General features: G+C 62.2%; 2 protein-coding genes across 16 annotated transcripts in view; both read left to right on the plus strand.

Annotated features, from left to right (window-relative positions):
• Nucleotides 1-8,579, plus strand: part of PLEKHG5 (pleckstrin homology and RhoGEF domain containing G5) — a 30,426-nt gene extending 21,847 nt beyond the window's left edge. For 6 of the 12 annotated variants that reach the window (XM_031011733.3, XM_055383159.2, XM_031011738.3 and 3 more), the window contains 18 exons: nucleotides 179-239; nucleotides 564-655; nucleotides 1,113-1,249; nucleotides 1,497-1,687; nucleotides 2,246-2,449; nucleotides 2,526-2,714; nucleotides 3,080-3,175; nucleotides 3,894-3,944; nucleotides 4,065-4,214; nucleotides 4,602-4,712; nucleotides 4,819-4,968; nucleotides 5,060-5,197; nucleotides 5,348-5,467; nucleotides 6,028-6,160; nucleotides 6,254-6,369; nucleotides 6,463-6,659; nucleotides 7,115-7,876; nucleotides 8,129-8,579. In XM_031011733.3, coding sequence (XP_030867593.3) covers nucleotides 179-239; nucleotides 564-655; nucleotides 1,113-1,249; nucleotides 1,497-1,687; nucleotides 2,246-2,449; nucleotides 2,526-2,714; nucleotides 3,080-3,175; nucleotides 3,894-3,944; nucleotides 4,065-4,214; nucleotides 4,602-4,712; nucleotides 4,819-4,968; nucleotides 5,060-5,197; nucleotides 5,348-5,467; nucleotides 6,028-6,160; nucleotides 6,254-6,369; nucleotides 6,463-6,659; nucleotides 7,115-7,876; nucleotides 8,129-8,138 — 2,908 coding nt within the window. In that variant the 3' untranslated portion in view covers nucleotides 8,139-8,579. Of the gene's footprint in view, nucleotides 1-178; nucleotides 240-563; nucleotides 656-1,112; nucleotides 1,250-1,496; nucleotides 1,688-2,245; nucleotides 2,450-2,525; nucleotides 2,715-3,079; nucleotides 3,176-3,893; nucleotides 3,945-4,064; nucleotides 4,215-4,601; nucleotides 4,713-4,818; nucleotides 4,969-5,059; nucleotides 5,198-5,347; nucleotides 5,468-6,027; nucleotides 6,161-6,253; nucleotides 6,370-6,462; nucleotides 6,660-7,114; nucleotides 7,881-8,128 lie in introns of those variants that run through there. The other 6 variants (XM_055383139.2, XM_031011734.3, XM_063703192.1 and 3 more) reach the window with 4 other exon arrangements.
• A 146-nt stretch (nucleotides 8,580-8,725) lies between these two features.
• On the plus strand, nucleotides 8,726-14,572 carry TNFRSF25 (TNF receptor superfamily member 25). 4 transcript variants are annotated; one of them, XM_019010429.4, is made up of 10 exons: nucleotides 8,726-9,649; nucleotides 10,158-10,278; nucleotides 10,496-10,630; nucleotides 10,999-11,166; nucleotides 11,265-11,343; nucleotides 12,575-12,657; nucleotides 12,750-12,857; nucleotides 13,054-13,091; nucleotides 13,546-13,726; nucleotides 13,958-14,572. In XM_019010429.4, the coding sequence occupies exons 1-10, from the start codon at nucleotides 9,611-9,613 to the stop codon at nucleotides 14,284-14,286; spliced, it is 1,281 nt and encodes a 426-aa protein (XP_018865974.1). In that variant the 5' UTR covers nucleotides 8,726-9,610; the 3' UTR covers nucleotides 14,287-14,572. The 4 variants fall into 4 exon arrangements, with proteins under 4 accessions (XP_018865974.1, XP_018865971.1, XP_018865964.1 ...); XM_019010426.4 differs by having other exon boundaries at nucleotides 12,595-12,650; XM_019010419.4 differs by having other exon boundaries at nucleotides 12,595-12,857.
• The last annotated feature ends 707 nt before the right edge of the window (nucleotides 14,573-15,279 follow it).

Below are 15,279 nucleotides of genomic sequence, written 5' to 3' on the forward strand. Positions count from 1 at the left end.
CTCCCGTGTTGGCCACCAGAGGGCGCACAGCCCCATGCGGGCCCGGCCGGGTTGAATCCAGGCGGGTTACCTGTCACCCGGGGTGAGCCAAGGGCGGGGAGGCCACAGGCCCACTCGCCGCCTGCGCTGGCGAGGGCCACCCACACCTCCAGCCTCTGCCCTCCTCGCTTCCCTGCAGGGACCGGAAGAGCACAGGCCTGAAACTCTCCAAGAAGAAAGCAAGGAGGAGACACACAGATGTGAGGAGCCCCCAAGAGCCGGCAGATGCGGGCTCCCGACAGCCTGCGCCCTTCCCCGAGCCTGGGCCTTCCTCCGGGATGGGGGTGGGGAGGTCTGCATCCCAGGGTGCAGAGGCCTGGGAGATCGCTGGGGTTCCCTTTCTTGCTGGGGTTCCCATCCGAGACTGGAGGGTGGGGAGGGTGGGGAGGAGGGTTGGGAAGGAGGGTGGGGAGGAGGGTTGGGAAGGAGGGTGGGGAGGAGGGTTGGGAAGGAGGGTGGGGAGGAGGGCGGGAAGGAGGGCGGTGAGAAGAAGCTCACAGCCCCCACCCCCACCATCCTCTCAGGACCCAAGCAAGGAATGCTTCACTCTGAAATTTGACCTGAATGTGGACATTGAGACAGAGATCGTCCCAGCCATGAAGAAGAAGTCACTGGGGTAGGGCTTGATGGGGCTCAGGGTGGAAGTGGGACTGGGAGTAGGGGTGGCCCCATGTCTCAGGCTCCGGGTCTCTGCAGGTGTGACGTGTGTGTCTGTGGTGGCCCGTGAGCGAGCGCATCCCTGCGTGGGCAGACCCGTGCTGGTGTGCACGCCAGTGTGAGGGAGTGCGGCGGGGTCTGTGTACTTGTGCGTTTTAATCATGTATGCAGGAGCCAGGCCTGCGTGTGGGCAGGCGTGTGACAGGTCTGCCGTGGTATGCAGATGCGCCTGTGTGAGCACCTCTGCGGGCAGGTGTCTGTGGACCTGCGTGTGATCCCATGCGGGCTTCCCTTTTCCGTTGGGAAGGTGGGGGCAGCTGGGGCTGTGGGTGGGGCCGGGGCTCGTGGGGGCGGGGCCCAAGCTGAAGCGACTAGCCACCTGGTTCTAACACACATGCCTCCTGTCCTGGGGGCAGGGAGGTGCTGCTGCCTGTATTTGAAAGGAAGGGCATTGCGCTGGGCAAAGTGGACATCTACCTGGACCAGTCCAACACACCCCTGTCCCTCACCTTCGAGGCCTACAGGTTCGGGGGACACTACCTTCGTGTCAAAGGTGAGAAGCAGCCTGGGCCAAATGGGGCCGCTGGGACTGGCGGAGCCTCCTGGAGATGGGCACCCTTCCCAGGCTCAGGTTCCCATTGGTCGTGGGCCTGAGCAGCCTCATTACCATACAGGTGTCTCTGCTGGGTGCTGCTGGGGGAGGGGAGGGTGCTGGCAGGGCGGGGCTGTCGGGGGAGGGCAGGCAGGCCTTGGTGTGGATCCTCCGGGGAGAGAAGACCGGGGACCCCCTCCTCCACCAGACCTGGGTACTGAGGATCTCCCGTGGCCCCCACATGCGGCCCCAGCCAAGCCTGGAGATGAGGGCAAGGTGGAGCAGGGCGTGAAGGACTCCAAGTCCCTGAGTTTGCCGATTCTGCGGGCAGCTGGGACCGGGCCCCCCGCCCTGGAGCGTGTGGACCCCCAGAGCCGCCGGGAGAGCCTGGACATCTTGGTGAGGAGGAGGGGGTGTGTCAGGGGAGGGGGTGGGAAGGGGCCCAGGCTGGGCCCACAGCCCCTCCTCAGAGGCAGTCACCCTGGGTCTCTCACTGCCCCCTCTTGGGGTTTTAATTGCCCCTTCTGGAAAATGGGGTTGGCTGTGAGAGTAGGGGACCCTCTCTCTCTGGATCTAGCCATAGCCCAAGGTGAGGGCTTGTATCTGAGACTCTTCTAGTGCCAGGGGTCAGGGAACCTGTGTGTGCCTGTGTGCGTGAGAGCACTTGTACCTGGGGCTACAGACCACCCAGAGCTGTGTTCCAGAGTGCATCTGAGTGTGTAACTCTGTGCTTCATGCTTGAAGCTGGGGGACTGGGGGATGATAGTCTGGGCGTATCTGTGTCTGAACCTTCCAGTCTCCAGATATGTCTGGGTCCCAGGAGAGGGGACACCCCAGGGTAGAGATGCAGAGACCCTCCTTCATCCCAGGCTGGCCTGAGGCCCTGGAAACCCGCCCTGGGGTGGGGCCATGGGGGCTGGCAGGGGGTCCCGGCCCTGACCACCCTTCCCTGGCCAGGCCCCTGGCCGCCGCCGCAAGAACATGTCGGAGTTCCTGGGGGAGGCGAGCATCCCCGGGCAGGAGCCCCCCACGCCCTCCAGCTGCTCTCTGCCCGGCGGCAGCAGTGGCAGCACCAACAGCGGCGACAGCTGGAAGAACCGGGCGGCCAGTCGCTTCAGCGGCTTTTTCAGCTCTGGCCCCAGCACCAGCGCCTTTGGCCGGGTATGTGGCCCCATCTGCCCAGGGTCAGGCAGCTGGCTGGCCGTGACCCCTGACCCTGACCAGGGTATCTTTCCAGGAGGTAGACAAGATGGAGCAGCTGGAAGGCAAGCTGCACACCTACAGCCTCTTCGGGCTGCCCAGGCTGCCCCGGGGGCTGCGCTTTGACCATGACTCCTGGGAGGAGGAGGACGATGAGGACGAGGATGAGGACAATGCCTGCCTGAGGCTGGAGGACAGCTGGCGGGAGCTCATTGATGGGCATGAGGTGAGTGCGGGCCACAGTGCCGCTCCCTCCTTGTCCCGAAAGGAGGACAGCCGTCGGGAGGACCCAGTGATCAGATGTTCCGTGGGATGCCCCAAAGAGGCCACCGTTACCATTAGCCCACTTTGGAGACACTGAGGCTAGATGAAAATGGTGTGCTGCTTGGCTGTTTTAATGGCAGAGGAGGGCCCAGATCTTGGGTGTCTTAACTGTGATTACTCATGTAGTGTCAAGGGTGACCCTGCTCCTCTTGGGACCTCCATGTCCCCATTGGGAAAATGAGAGAGTTGCATGCAGGTTGCTTATCCTCCCCGGCCACCCTAAGGTGCTCCAGGCCTCTTGAATGACCCATCCTGCCCTCCCTCTAGAAGCTGACCCGGCGGCAGTGCCACCAGCAGGAGGCGGTGTGGGAGCTGCTGCACACGGAGGCCTCCTACATCAGGAAACTGCGGGTGATCATCAACGTGAGTAGGGGCTGCGCTGGTCCCCGTGACCACCCTGCCCCCCTCTTTCTGACAGCCCTCAGCTGAGTCTGAGCCTTTGCAGAAGGAGCAGGTGCCTGGCAATGAGGTGGGGGCAGGAAAGTCAGACAAGGGCTGCGCCCAGGGAGGAGGTGCCTCCTAGAGGAACCTGGGAGGGGGCTTTGGGCAGGTTTGTCAGGTTCAGCTGAATTAGCACAGGTGAGGCCTCATTCTTTCACTTTCGTTCAGTGGCTGTTTCCCAACACTTGCTGTGTGCTGGGTGCCCAGCAGGCCACGCCCTGGACGGGACAGAGTGAGCTGGCAGTGTAGGGATTTCGGCTCAGGGAGGGGAGCACCTACCCTGGGCTTGGAGCTTCCTGGAGGGAGGAAGCACCCTCAGAGGTGAAATCTGGAGGCTAAGCCAGGGCAGAGGTGGAGAAGGGAATTCCAGGCGTGGCTTCAAGGCCAGTCTCCCCCGAGCTTCCCTCCAGGAGGGACCAGGGCAGTGTGACCTCGGGAGGGCTATGAGGACTGGGTCTTTCCTCAGGGTCTGGACTACCCAGGTGCGAAGGCCAAAGGGTACAGCCTTCTTATCCGTGGCTGCTGTGGGGCCTCCTGGAACGGGGAAGGGGAAGGAGTGGCAGGGGAGCCTGAGGCTGGGTGGGGCCCTAGGGCTGAGACAGCCTCCCGACCCCAGTCACACCATCCCCTGATCCCACAGCTGTTCCTGTGTTGCCTCCTGAACCTGCAAGAGTCAGGGCTGCTGTGTGAGGTGCGCTGGGATTCAGGGGCGGCAGCGGGTGAGGTACCAGGAAGGAGGGCGGGATCTGGACCTGGGGCGGGGCTAACCTGGCGGAGGGGCGAGGCCAACCGCACCTCCCGCCGCGCCCAGGTGGAGGCGGAGCGCCTGTTCAGCAACATCCCGGAGATCGCGCAGCTGCACCGCAGGCTGTGGGCTAGCGTGATGGCGCCGGTGCTGGAGAAGGCGCGGCGCACGCGAGCGCTGCTGCAGCCCGGGGACTTCCTCAAAGGCTTCAAGATGGTACGGGCGGGGCCGGGCGCAGGCGGGGGCACTGAGGCAGGGCTGGGGCGCCGAAAAGCCTCCACGGCCCGATCCGGTCTGCCCAGCATCCCCAACCTCCCCCAGGCCCGTAACCGCACTTGACCCCTTGTGGCCGAGGGTGAGGAATTACGAGGCGGTCGCCCGGGTTTGAGCCTCCACCTGACCATCTACCCCTGATCCCTGGCCACGGGTGGTCACTTTGGCTGAGGCTCAGTTTCCTCATCTGGAAACAGGGATCATAAGCTTGCTGCCCCCTTGGGGTGGTCGCCCAAGTGCAGTAAGGAAGCGCTTGCGCAGCGCCTGGCGCGGGCCGGCCCGCAGGGAGCGCGCGGTAACCGGCGCCGTGGTTGTTCTGCCCCGGGCCAGTTCGGCTCGCTCTTCAAGCCCTACATCCGCTACTGCATGGAGGAGGAGGGCTGCATGGAGTACATGCGCGGCCTGCTGCGCGACAACGACCTCTTCCGGGCCTACATCACGGTGAGGGCGCGCGTGCCGTGGGCGGGGGCGCAGGAGGACGAGACCCTGGACGGGGCCGGGTGGGGCGGGGCCTGCCCTGAGCCCCGCCCCCACTCCCCCACCGCAGTGGGCGGAGAAGCACCCACAGTGCCAGAGGCTGAAGCTGAGCGACATGCTGGCCAAACCCCACCAGCGGCTCACCAAGTACCCGCTGCTGCTCAAGTCGGTGCTGAGGAAGACCGAGGAGCCGCGCGCCAAGGAGGCCGTCGTCGCCATGGTAACCCTGATGGCCAGCGGGAGCCGTCTCCCCTGCGCGGCTCTCTGGTCCGTCATGACCCTGGACCTGAAACTCCCTCGCCTGCCCCTAGATCGGCTCCGTGGAGCGCTTCATCCACCACGTGAACGCGTGCATGCGGCAGCGGCAGGAGCGGCAGCGGCTGGCGGCCGTGGTGAGCCGCATCGACGCCTACGAGGTGGTGGAAAGCAGCAGCGACGAAGTGGACAAGGTGGGCGTGTGTGTCTGCGGGGGTTGCCGGCTGGGAGAGAAGAAGGCCCAGCTGGCAGGCAGGGGCTGTGCTGGGCATCTCACTGAGGATGCCTAGCTGAGATGGGAGTCAGGCTGTGGCCTCCCCTACGCTCACGCCATCCGTCCCCAGCTCCTGAAGGAATTTCTGCACCTGGACTTGACAGCGCCCATCCCCGGCGCCTCCCCGGAGGAGACGCGGCAGCTGCTGCTGGAGGGGAGCCTGAGGATGAAGGAGGGGAAGGACAGCAAGGTGATTCCAGGGCCACCCCCACCCCTGTGCCCTGTCCTTCCTAGGGACCTCCTGGGCCCCAGTCACTGGTTCTCAGCTCTGCAGTCCCTTGGGTGGTTACTGAAGAACCAGTGACCTTGTCATAGTGAATGACAGTTCTCTGCCTGCCATTCACAAATCCAGCAGTAGGGTCCTAGCCCTTGAAGACACCAGTTGTGCCCATTTGTTGGTGCCACATGGGTTCCTGGTGGGAGGGCAGCCATATTCCACAAGTGGGCCAGGAACCCCAGAGCCTTGCTACCATGCCATGGCCCCTTCAGGCATGGGGCAGGCTGAGAGCTTGCACACGGTGACTTCAAAGTCACCAGTCTTCTTTTTAATGTAAACTTGTATTGAGATAAGTCATCAACGTACATCTCAGTGAAAGAGAATCATCTTCCTCTTCATTTTAATTTTACTTGAAGGTTCTTGGTGGGAGGAGTGTTTGACAAAAACCGAGTGCTCCCAGGGGAGGCTCGTGCCACAGTCCCCGGCCCTGACCCTGCTGGCCTCTCTGGCCACCCCCCCTCCTGCCACTGCAGATGGATGTGTACTGCTTCCTCTTCACGGATCTGCTGTTGGTGACCAAGGCAGTGAAGAAGGCAGAGAGGACCAGGGTCATCAGGCCACCCCTGCTGGTGGACAAGATTGTGTGCCGGGAGCTACGGGACCCTGGTAAGGAGCCCTGGTTCCCTGTTCCTGGTCAGGGGCTGTGATGGGTGGGGGCCATTGTCTCTGTTGACACTGACTTGGGCCTTCCCTAACCAGGGTCCTTCCTCCTTATCTACCTGAATGAGTTTCACAGTGCTGTAGGGGCCTACACGTTCCAGGCCAGCGGCCAGGCCTTGTGCCGTGGCTGGGTGGACACCATTTACAATGCCCAGGTGAGTGCAGAGTAGTGAGTGGGTGGGCAAGGCAGATTAGGGAGATGCTGGTCACAACCCATTCTGTCCCATGTACCCCAACCTTGCCTGCAGAACCAGCTGCAACAGCTGCGTGCACAGGAGCCCCCAGGCAGTCAGCAGCCCCTGCAGAGCCTGGAAGAGGAGGAGGATGAGCAGGAGGAGGAAGAGGAGGAGGAGGAGGAGGAGGAAGGCGAGGACAGTGGCACTTCAGCTGCCAGCTCCCCTACCATCATGCGGAAAAGCAGCGGTAGCCCCGACTCTCAGCACTGGTACGTCTGCTCATGACCACCCAGCAGGTCAAACCAGGACAAGTACTCTAGCCCAGGACTCCTGAAGGCCCATCCACGCTCCCTTCCTCCCAATGGCCTCTTGTCATGAACACTGTGGGAGTGGGGCTCTGTCTCCCCCAGAGTCCGGGTGGGGAGGGCAGACACCTTTCCATGTGCTGCCAGCCCTGATCCATTCGTGGTGGCTGCCTGGGGTGCTGTGCTGAGGATCCTTAGGGCAGATTCAGCCTTGGCAGGGAAGAGTGCTGGGCTCGCTGCTGAGGTCTGTTGTGGGCACTGGAGCCGGAAGATCTGACACACCTGCCACATGCTGCCATCTCTGAGCCTCCAGCCCCAGGAGGGCAGAGGGTATAAACCACTGTGCATTGCCCAGCCTGGGGCTGCCTCAGGCCATCTAGGTTTCATGGCCTGGGCTGACTCTGCTCCTGGCCCCACAGTGCCTCAGATGGCTCCACGGAGACCCTGGCCATGGTTGTGGTAGAGCCCGGGCACACGCTGTCCTCCCCCGAGTTCGACGGCGGTCCTTTCAGCTCCCAGTCTGATGAGACCTCTCTCAGCACCACTGCCTCATCTGCCACGCCCACCAGTGAGCTGCTGCCCCTGGGTCCGGTGGACGGCCGCTCCTGCTCCATGGACTCTGCCTACGGCACCCTCTCCCCAACCTCCTTACAAGACTTTGTGGCCCCAGGCCCCATGGCAGAGCTAGTGCCTCGGGCCCCAGAGTCCCCACAAGCTCCTTCCCCTCCACCCTCGCCCCGTCTCCGCCGCCGCACCCCTGTCCAGCTGTTGACCTGCCCGCCCTACCTGCTCAAGTCTAAGTCGGAGGCCAGCCTCCTCCAGCTGCTGGCAGGGGCTGGCACCCATGGGACACCCTCTGCCCCCAGCCGCAGCCTGTCAGAGCTCTGCCTGGCTGTTCCAGCCCCAGGTATTAGGACTCAGGGCTCCCCTCAGGAAGCTGGGCCCAGCTGGGATTGCCGAGGGGCCCCTAGCCCTGGCAGTGGTCCTGGGCTAGTCAGCTGCTTGGCCGGGGAACCTGCAGGCTCCCACAGGAAGAGGTGTGGAGACCTGCCCTCGGGGGCCTCTCCCAGGGTCCAGCCTGAGCCCCCACCAGGGGTCTCTGCCCAGCACAGGAAGCTGACCCTGGCCCAGCTCTACCGAATCAGGACCACCTTGCTGCTTAACTCCACGCTCACTGCCTCGTGAGTGGCCTGGACTGGGGTAGGGCAGGTGGCTCAGGGCACTGGCATGGGGGCCCACTCATGCCTGGGAGCATCGCATTTGGGGAGGGTCATGGCGGAGGGAGCCTGAACCCTGCCCAGTGTCTGGGTGCAGGGGGCTGTGGTGGGCAGCAGTGAAGGGGCCTGAGGAGTGCCGTGGGGAAGAGAGGGTGACCAGAGCCACTCTGAATGGCGTCAGCCAAAGAAGGACTCTGTCCCCTCCCCACCCTGTAGGGAGGTCTGAGCAGAGGGAGGCCCCCAAGAGTGCCATTGACCAAGAGACAGCAGACAGCCTGCCTCCTGGGGCGTGCCGGCACCTGCTTCAGCTACTGCCTCCTGTAATCATGAGCCGGATGCTGGGCAGGATCCCTGCCTACGCCCAGGCCCGATTTGCGCTTTGCCAGACTGGATGGAGTGGAGGAGGCCCAGGCCACAGTACCACCCCACCTGCCCAGGCAGCCCCTCGTCACCTACTCCCCGAAGTTACCAGCTCAGCTCGAGTCTTCAGGGCTGGGCTCCTAGGCTGCCCATCCCACTTCTACCCTCACTGGCCTCCAGTGGGATTCACTCCTGCCCTGCCCCCACCTTCCCAGTCCCACAGGCCACCCCTGGCTTGGGCTGGGTTCTGTAAAGTTACGTATTTATTGAGCTTTTGGTTCTTTTATAAAGACTTGTCTAGACTCCACTGGGAAGAGTCCTTTGCTTTGGGGCCCAGTGACTCGGGGCACTTGAGTTCAGGGCGGCCTCCTTGTGTTCCTGTGCTCCTCCACTTGCCACGGATGGGCCACGGATGGAGCTTGCCATGGGAAGCACTGGGAAGTAATGGGGTGTGGGATGCCACCAGACCAACACCCCCAGACTTCCCCACCTTCAGCCACCATCAGATCCTCTCCCCAGGTGCCCCCCGGTGATTCAGGGCTGAATCTGCCCAGTTCCCACACTCAGGCCATCCCTCTTGGGAAGGTGGGTCCTCCATGGGGGTCCCTTCAGGAGCTTTTTTTTTTTTTTTAATAGAGTCTCACTCTGTCACCTAGGTTGGAGTGCAGTGGTGTGATGTCGGCTCACTGCAACCTCTGCCTCCCGGGTTCAAACGATTCTCCTGCCCCAGCCACTCTAGTAGCTGGAACTGCAGGTGTGCACCACCATGCCGGGCTAGTTTTTGTATTTTAAGTAGAGACGGCATTTCACCATATTGGTCAGGCTGGTCTCGAACTCCTGACCCCAAGTGTTCCGCCCGCCTCTGCCTCCCATAGTGCTAGAATTACAGGCCTGAGCTACTGCGCTTGGCCCCTTGCGGTACTTTTGGCCCAACCTCCTCCATGGCTGGGGGCGCGGAGGCCGAGAGAGAAGTCACTTGCCCTGGCTCTGCCTTGAAGTGGTTCTCAGGGTTGGGGCGAGACTCGGGGTGGGGACCGAGATGCAGCTCTATCCTGTGCCCCTGGTCGCAGCAGGCAGCCCAGCGCTTCGCGTGTTCTACTTGGCCTGTCCGCTGCCGCCTAATGAGCTCAGGTCTAGGCCGAGCAGAGGGGGCACCCGGTCGGACTCGGTTGGGCTCGGGCGGCCCCGCCTCCCCCCGCCCGCCAGGCGGGCTCTTCTCGACGGCGCGGGGCGGGCCCTGCGGGCGCGGGGCTGAAGGCGGAACCACGACGGGCAGAGGGCACGGAGCCGGGAAGCCCCTGGGCGCCCGTCGGAGGGCCCAGCGCGGCGCGGAGGGCTATGGAGCAGCGGCCGCGGGGCTGCGCGGCGGTGGCGGCGGTGAGTTGAGACGCAGGAGGCGAGGGGCAGCTTTGAGCCCTGTCCCAAGAGCCTCGGTGAAGGAAGGGGCCCCGGGCGCGTCTCCACTCCAAGCCTCACTGGGGGCTGGGTTGGCCGCCCCTTCCGATCTCGTTAGAGGCTCCTCCAGGGCGTAGCCCTTCCACTGAGAGGAAACCCCTCCCAGGAGGGTCTGGGGGCCCCAGGCAGAGCATTATCAGTGTCCCTCCCCCAACAGAAAGCATGGGTGGGGGTGGGGGCGCTGCCGGATCCCTGCTCTGGTGGAGGGGAAACTTGTGAGGGGCTGGCAAGCGCCCCCTCCGAAGCCTGGTGTGTGCGCAGGGGGAAGGAAGTTAGTTTCCTCTCCACCCATGGGCACCCCTTCTGCCCGGGGCCTGGGAAGTGGGCTGCTCTGTGGGCAAATGCTGGGGCCTCTGAAATGGAGGAGAGGCGGCAGGGAGAGGCCCCACGTGGGCAGCTGCGCTGAGAGTCAGCAGCACCTGTCCCCCAGGCGCTCCTCCTGGTGCTGCTGGGGGCCCAGGCCCAGGGCAGTACTCGTAGCCCCAGGTGTGACTGTGCCGGTGACTTCCACAAGAAGATTGGTCTGTTTTGTTGCAGAGGCTGCCCAGCGGGTAAGTGGCCACAGGGGTGGGAGAGGCATGGGGCAGGCAGGGCTGGAGAGGTGGTGGGCAGGCCCAGGAGGTAAGAGGAGGCTGGCAGGGGAGGTAGGGGTAGGCTGACAGAGAAGTAGGGAGCTGGAGAGAAAGAGGGAGGGAGGGCAGGGTGGGAAGCAGGTCGGGGGTTGCTGGGCAGCCCCTCTGCCTGCCTGACCCCTGCCTGGTTCCACAGGGCACTACCTGAAGGCCCCTTGCACGGAGCCCTGCGGCAACTCCACCTGCCTTCTGTGTCCCCAAGACACCTTCTTGGCCTGGGAGAACCACCATAATTCTGAATGTGCCCGCTGCCAGGCCTGTGATGAGCAGGGTGAGGGGCTTCTCAGTGCTTGGCAGGGAGTTCCTAAGGACAGGCCTTTCTGAAGGAAGTGGCTGGCTCGGGCCCAAACTTGGGGTGTGAGGGTCCTGCACCCACCCTTGCCAGAACCCTCCACCCTGATCCTCCTTCAGGGTGCCCTTGCCCCTTCTCTCTTCCTGGTGACCTTCCCATCTCTCCATGTGCCTTGGCCTCTGGTCGGCCTTAATCTCTGAGCTTCTCTCTTTTTTAGGGTAGCCCTGTACCTGTCTGTCTTTCACCTACTTCTGTCTTCATTATCTTGGGATAATGCCTCTGCCTCTCCATGGGAGCCTTTGGCCCTGACTAACTCTCCACTCCCCATCTCCCTGCACCCCCACCAGCCTCCCAGGTGGCGCTGGAGAACTGTTCAGCAGTGGCCGACACCCGCTGTGGCTGTAAGCCAGGCTGGTTTGTGGAGTGCCAGGTCAGCCAATGTGTCAGCAGTTCACCCTTCTACTGCCAACCATGCCTAGACTGCGGGGCCCTGCACCGCCACACACGGCTACTCTGTGAGTACCCCCACCCAGGGCTCTCTACTCCGAGACCCCCTTCTCCCTGCCTGACCCACTCCTGTCCCATGGTGACGCATGCCTCTCCTGGATTGCAGGTTCCCGCAGAGATACTGACTGTGGGACCTGCCTGCCTGGCTTCTATGAACATGGCGATGGCTGCGTGTCCTGCCCCACGTAATTCCTAGCTGTCGTGGGATGGAGGGAAGGGCGGCTGGGAGCAGGGCAGGGGCCTGGGGTGGGGCAGGTGCTGCTGGTTCAGGAATAGGAAGAGGGGATAGGGAGGAGGGAGCCTTGGCCCTGTGATGGGTGGGCCCCACTTCAGGCAAACTTAGATGGCAAAAGAGAAATCTGGATTCACCTTAGCCAGATAAATAAGGGTATGTGCCTTCACTTTCAGCCAGCATTCCCCCCAGCGATCCTAGCCAGATATTACAGATGATTTGTCACTTATACAGAGAGTCACATTGATACAGCTTTAAAACTTGGGCTGAAGGAGGTTGAGGCTGCAGTGAGCTATGATCGTGCCACTGCACTTCAGCCTGGGCAACAGAGCGAGACCTATTAAATAAATAAATAAATATTAAATCTATTAAATATTAAATAAATATTAAATCTATTAAATAAATAAATACAAAGGGCTGAGAGTCAGGACTGTGCTGCTAGTTCTCTAGGGGATCTTGGGCAAGTGCAGAGAATTCGCGTCTCTGATGTGTGGTGTCCCTTTCTCAACATGGGATGTTAGCAGCTTATTCACAGACCTTTGATCAGAGGTAAGGGACTTTCTGTATCTATTCAAGTCTTTTTTTTTTTTTTTTTTTTTTTTTTTTGAGATGGAGACTTGCTCTGTCACCCAGGCTGGAGTGCAGTGGCACGATCTTGGCTCACTGCAACCTCTGCCGCCTGGGTTCAAGTGATTCTCCTGCCTCAGCCTCCCAAGTAGCTGGGACTACAGGAGCCCACCACCACCCCCGGCTAATTTTTTGTATTTTTAGTAGAGACAGGGTTTCACCATGTTAGCCAAGATGGTCTTGATCTCCTGACCTCGTGATCCACCCGCCTTGGCCTCCCAAAGTGCTGGGATTACAGGCATGAGCCACCGCGCCCGGCCTCCATTCAAGTCTTTATTGAATATCTGCTATGTTCTACACACTGTTCTAGGTGCTGGGGATGCAACAGGGGACAAAATAGGCAAAATCCCTGTCCTTTTGGGGTTGACATTCTAGTGACTCTTCATGTAGTCTAGAAGAAGCTCAGTGAATAGTGTCTGTGGTTGTTACCAGGGACACAATGACAGGAACATTCTTGGGTAGAGTGAGAGGCCTGGGGAGGGAAGGGTCTCTAGGATGGAGCAGATGCTGGGCAGTCTTAGGGAGCCCCTCCTGGCATGCACCCCCTCATCCCTCAGGCCACCCCCGTCCCTTGCAGGAGCACCCTGGGGAGCTGTCCAGAGCGCTGTGCCGCTGTCTGTGGCTGGAGGCAGAGTAGGTGGTGTGCTGGGAATGCGAGTGGGAGAACTGGGATGGGCCGAGGGGAGGCGGGTGAGGGGGGACAACCACCCAACACCCACCAGCTGCTTTCAGTGTTCTGGGTCCAGGTGCTCCTGGCTGGCCTTGTGGTCCCCCTCCTGCTTGGGGCCACCCTGACCTACACATACCGCCACTGCTGGCCTCACAAGCCCCTGGTTACTGGTAAGTACACACACCCACACATGCACCCAGAAGCCTGGGGTCAGGATGGGTAGCCCAGAGTCTACTCAACCCTGATACAGAAGGGGAAACTGAGGCAGGGAGTGTGGGGTGCAGAGGAACCCTAGAGGAGCTGTACCAGCACCCAGGTCCAGGAGGCTTGCCTGGTGGCTGACCGCAATCTCTCTGTGTCTGTCAGCAGATGAAGCTGGGATGGAGGCTCTGACCCCACCACCGGTAAGAACCTCACTGTGTGATTCTGGGCTGCCTTCTGGAGCTGGAAGATCAAGCCTTACTATGATCCCTGGAGCTTGGCACGCGGCCAGCACCGGGTAGCCCTAGTGGACAGAGGTGTTGGGAGCAGAGTCATCAGTGGATGAGACCAGCACAGTGCCTGCCCTCAAGGGGTGCTCAGTCAGCTGGAGTTCAGATTCGTACACAGGAGCTAACAGTTCAATGGAAGGAGAGCCCCATGGTGCTGGGGGACAAGAGGAAGGAGGCGGGGGCAGGGGACTCAAGGCAGAAGCAAGAGTTCTGCTGGGCTACAGTGAGAGCAGGGCCAACTGTGGGAGGTGTCATTGCGGGGGTGTCTGCTGACTGAACCAGGGACTGTCCCCTCCTGGAGAGGCACTGCGGGTAAGGGGCCTTACTTGGCAAGCAGGGCTGACCTGGGGCCCCTCTTGGCTTCCAGGCCACCCATCTGTCACCCTTGGACAGCGCCCACACCCTTCTAGCACCTCCTGACAGCAGTGAGAAGATCTGCACCGTCCAGTTGGTGGGTAACAGCTGGACCCCTGGCTACCCCGAGACCCAGGAGGCGCTCTGCCCGCAGGTGACATGGTCCTGGGACCAGTTGCCCAGCAGAGCTCTTGGTAAGGGACATCAGTGGCCTGAGGCCTTGACCCCATTCTCCTGTCTGCGGTGGGAAGTTGTGGTTTCACAACGTGTTCCCTTTCTGCCCCCTAACTGACCGGGTCTGCCCTGTGCCCTGACCCACCGGATCCAGCGGGCTTCAGCCCTGGGGTACCCGCACGAACGCCCCTGACTCTGCCTCCCGACCGCGGCCCACGTACCCCAATTGGCTCTCTCTGGCCCTGCCCCAGGCCCCGCTGCTGCGCCCACACTCTCGCCAGAGTCCCCAGCCGGCTCGCCAGCCATGATGCTGCAGCCGGGCCCGCAGCTCTACGACGTGATGGACGCGGTCCCAGCGCGGCGCTGGAAGGAGTTCGTGCGCACGCTGGGGCTGCGCGAGGCAGAGATCGAAGCCGTGGAGGTGGAGATCGGCCGCTTCCGAGACCAGCAGTACGAGATGCTCAAGCGCTGGCGCCAGCAGCAGCCCGCGGGCCTGGGAGCCGTTTACGCGGCCCTGGAGCGCATGGGGCTGGACGGCTGCGTAGAAGACTTGCGCAGCCGCCTGCAGCGCGGCCCGTGACATGGCGCCCACTTGCCACCTAGGCGCTCTGGTGGCCCTTGCAGAAGCCCTAAGTACGGTTACTTATGCGTGTAGACATTTTATGTCACTTATTAAGCCGCTGGCACGGCCCTGCGTAGCAGCACCAGCCGGCCCCACCCCTGCTCGCCCCTATCGCTCCAGCCAAGGCGAAGAAGCACGAACGAATGTCGAGAGGGGGTGAAGACATGTCTCAATTTCTCGGCCGGAGTTTGGCTGAGATCGCGGTATTATATCTGTGAAAGAAAAACACAAAACAAAACAAAAACGGCTTCTTGGCGTTTCTGCGGGGCTGGGGTGTTAAGTGGACTGGACTTTTCTCGAGGGCGTCGAAGGGGACGGGAATCTTGTCACCTCGGGATCCGGCACCCATGGCGGAGTCCAGTGTGGCCTTAGCTCCCAAGCCCGCCCCTCCCGAGTCCACTCAGGCTCAATTACCCCGAGAAGGAGAGAGCAGGTCGCGGCCACAGCGAGTGAGTGAACCGGAGCCCAGATGAGAGCGCTTTAATGGGGCTGCGAGGTGGCGGGGACAGGGTCGGGATGGGGTGCAGCAGTTGGAGACACAGGGTCAGGGCCCCTCATCCTCTATTCACTCCACCGGGGCAGTGAAAGGGTCCCGGCAGCGAGTGGGTCTGGCTGGGGACGGGGCGCAGACTTGAGGGAGGTGGGGCCAGAGGTGGGGTCCCGGGGGCCACAAGTGCGGCCCGGCCAGACAGGCAGTTTTCATGTTTCTGGTAAACAAATGACTGAGAGGAAACCCTTGGCGGGGATAAGAAATGAGGCCCGGGCTAGGCCGCGCGCAGATCTGGGTCAGAGAGGAAGGGAAAACCCCTTCCCCGAGCTCGGGGCCTGCCTCCACCCAGGATGCGCCAGCGACGCCGGTTCCGGGGTGCGGGGGAGGGGGCTGCATCCTGGAGGGGGCTGAGCCCCGCAGGAAAACAAAGTCACCACCCACGGGGCTGGGGAGAGCTCTGC

Source organism: Gorilla gorilla, chromosome 1 (assembly GCF_029281585.2).
Source record: "Gorilla gorilla gorilla isolate KB3781 chromosome 1, NHGRI_mGorGor1-v2.1_pri, whole genome shotgun sequence".
Lineage (NCBI taxonomy): Eukaryota > Metazoa > Chordata > Mammalia > Primates > Hominidae > Gorilla > Gorilla gorilla.

Bases quoted from the DNA above. Each gene is read 5' to 3' on its own strand.
- TNFRSF25 (XM_019010419.4), top strand. From the start codon at position 9,611: ATGGAGCAGCGGCCGCGGGGCTGCGCGGCGGTGGCGGCG. The intron at 10,631-10,998 runs GTGAGGGGCTTC...CACCCCCACCAG, and splicing joins CCAGGCCTGTGATGAGCAGG to CCTCCCAGGTGGCGCTGGAG. The intron at 13,092-13,545 runs GTAAGAACCTCA...CTTGGCTTCCAG, and splicing joins AGGCTCTGACCCCACCACCG to GCCACCCATCTGTCACCCTT.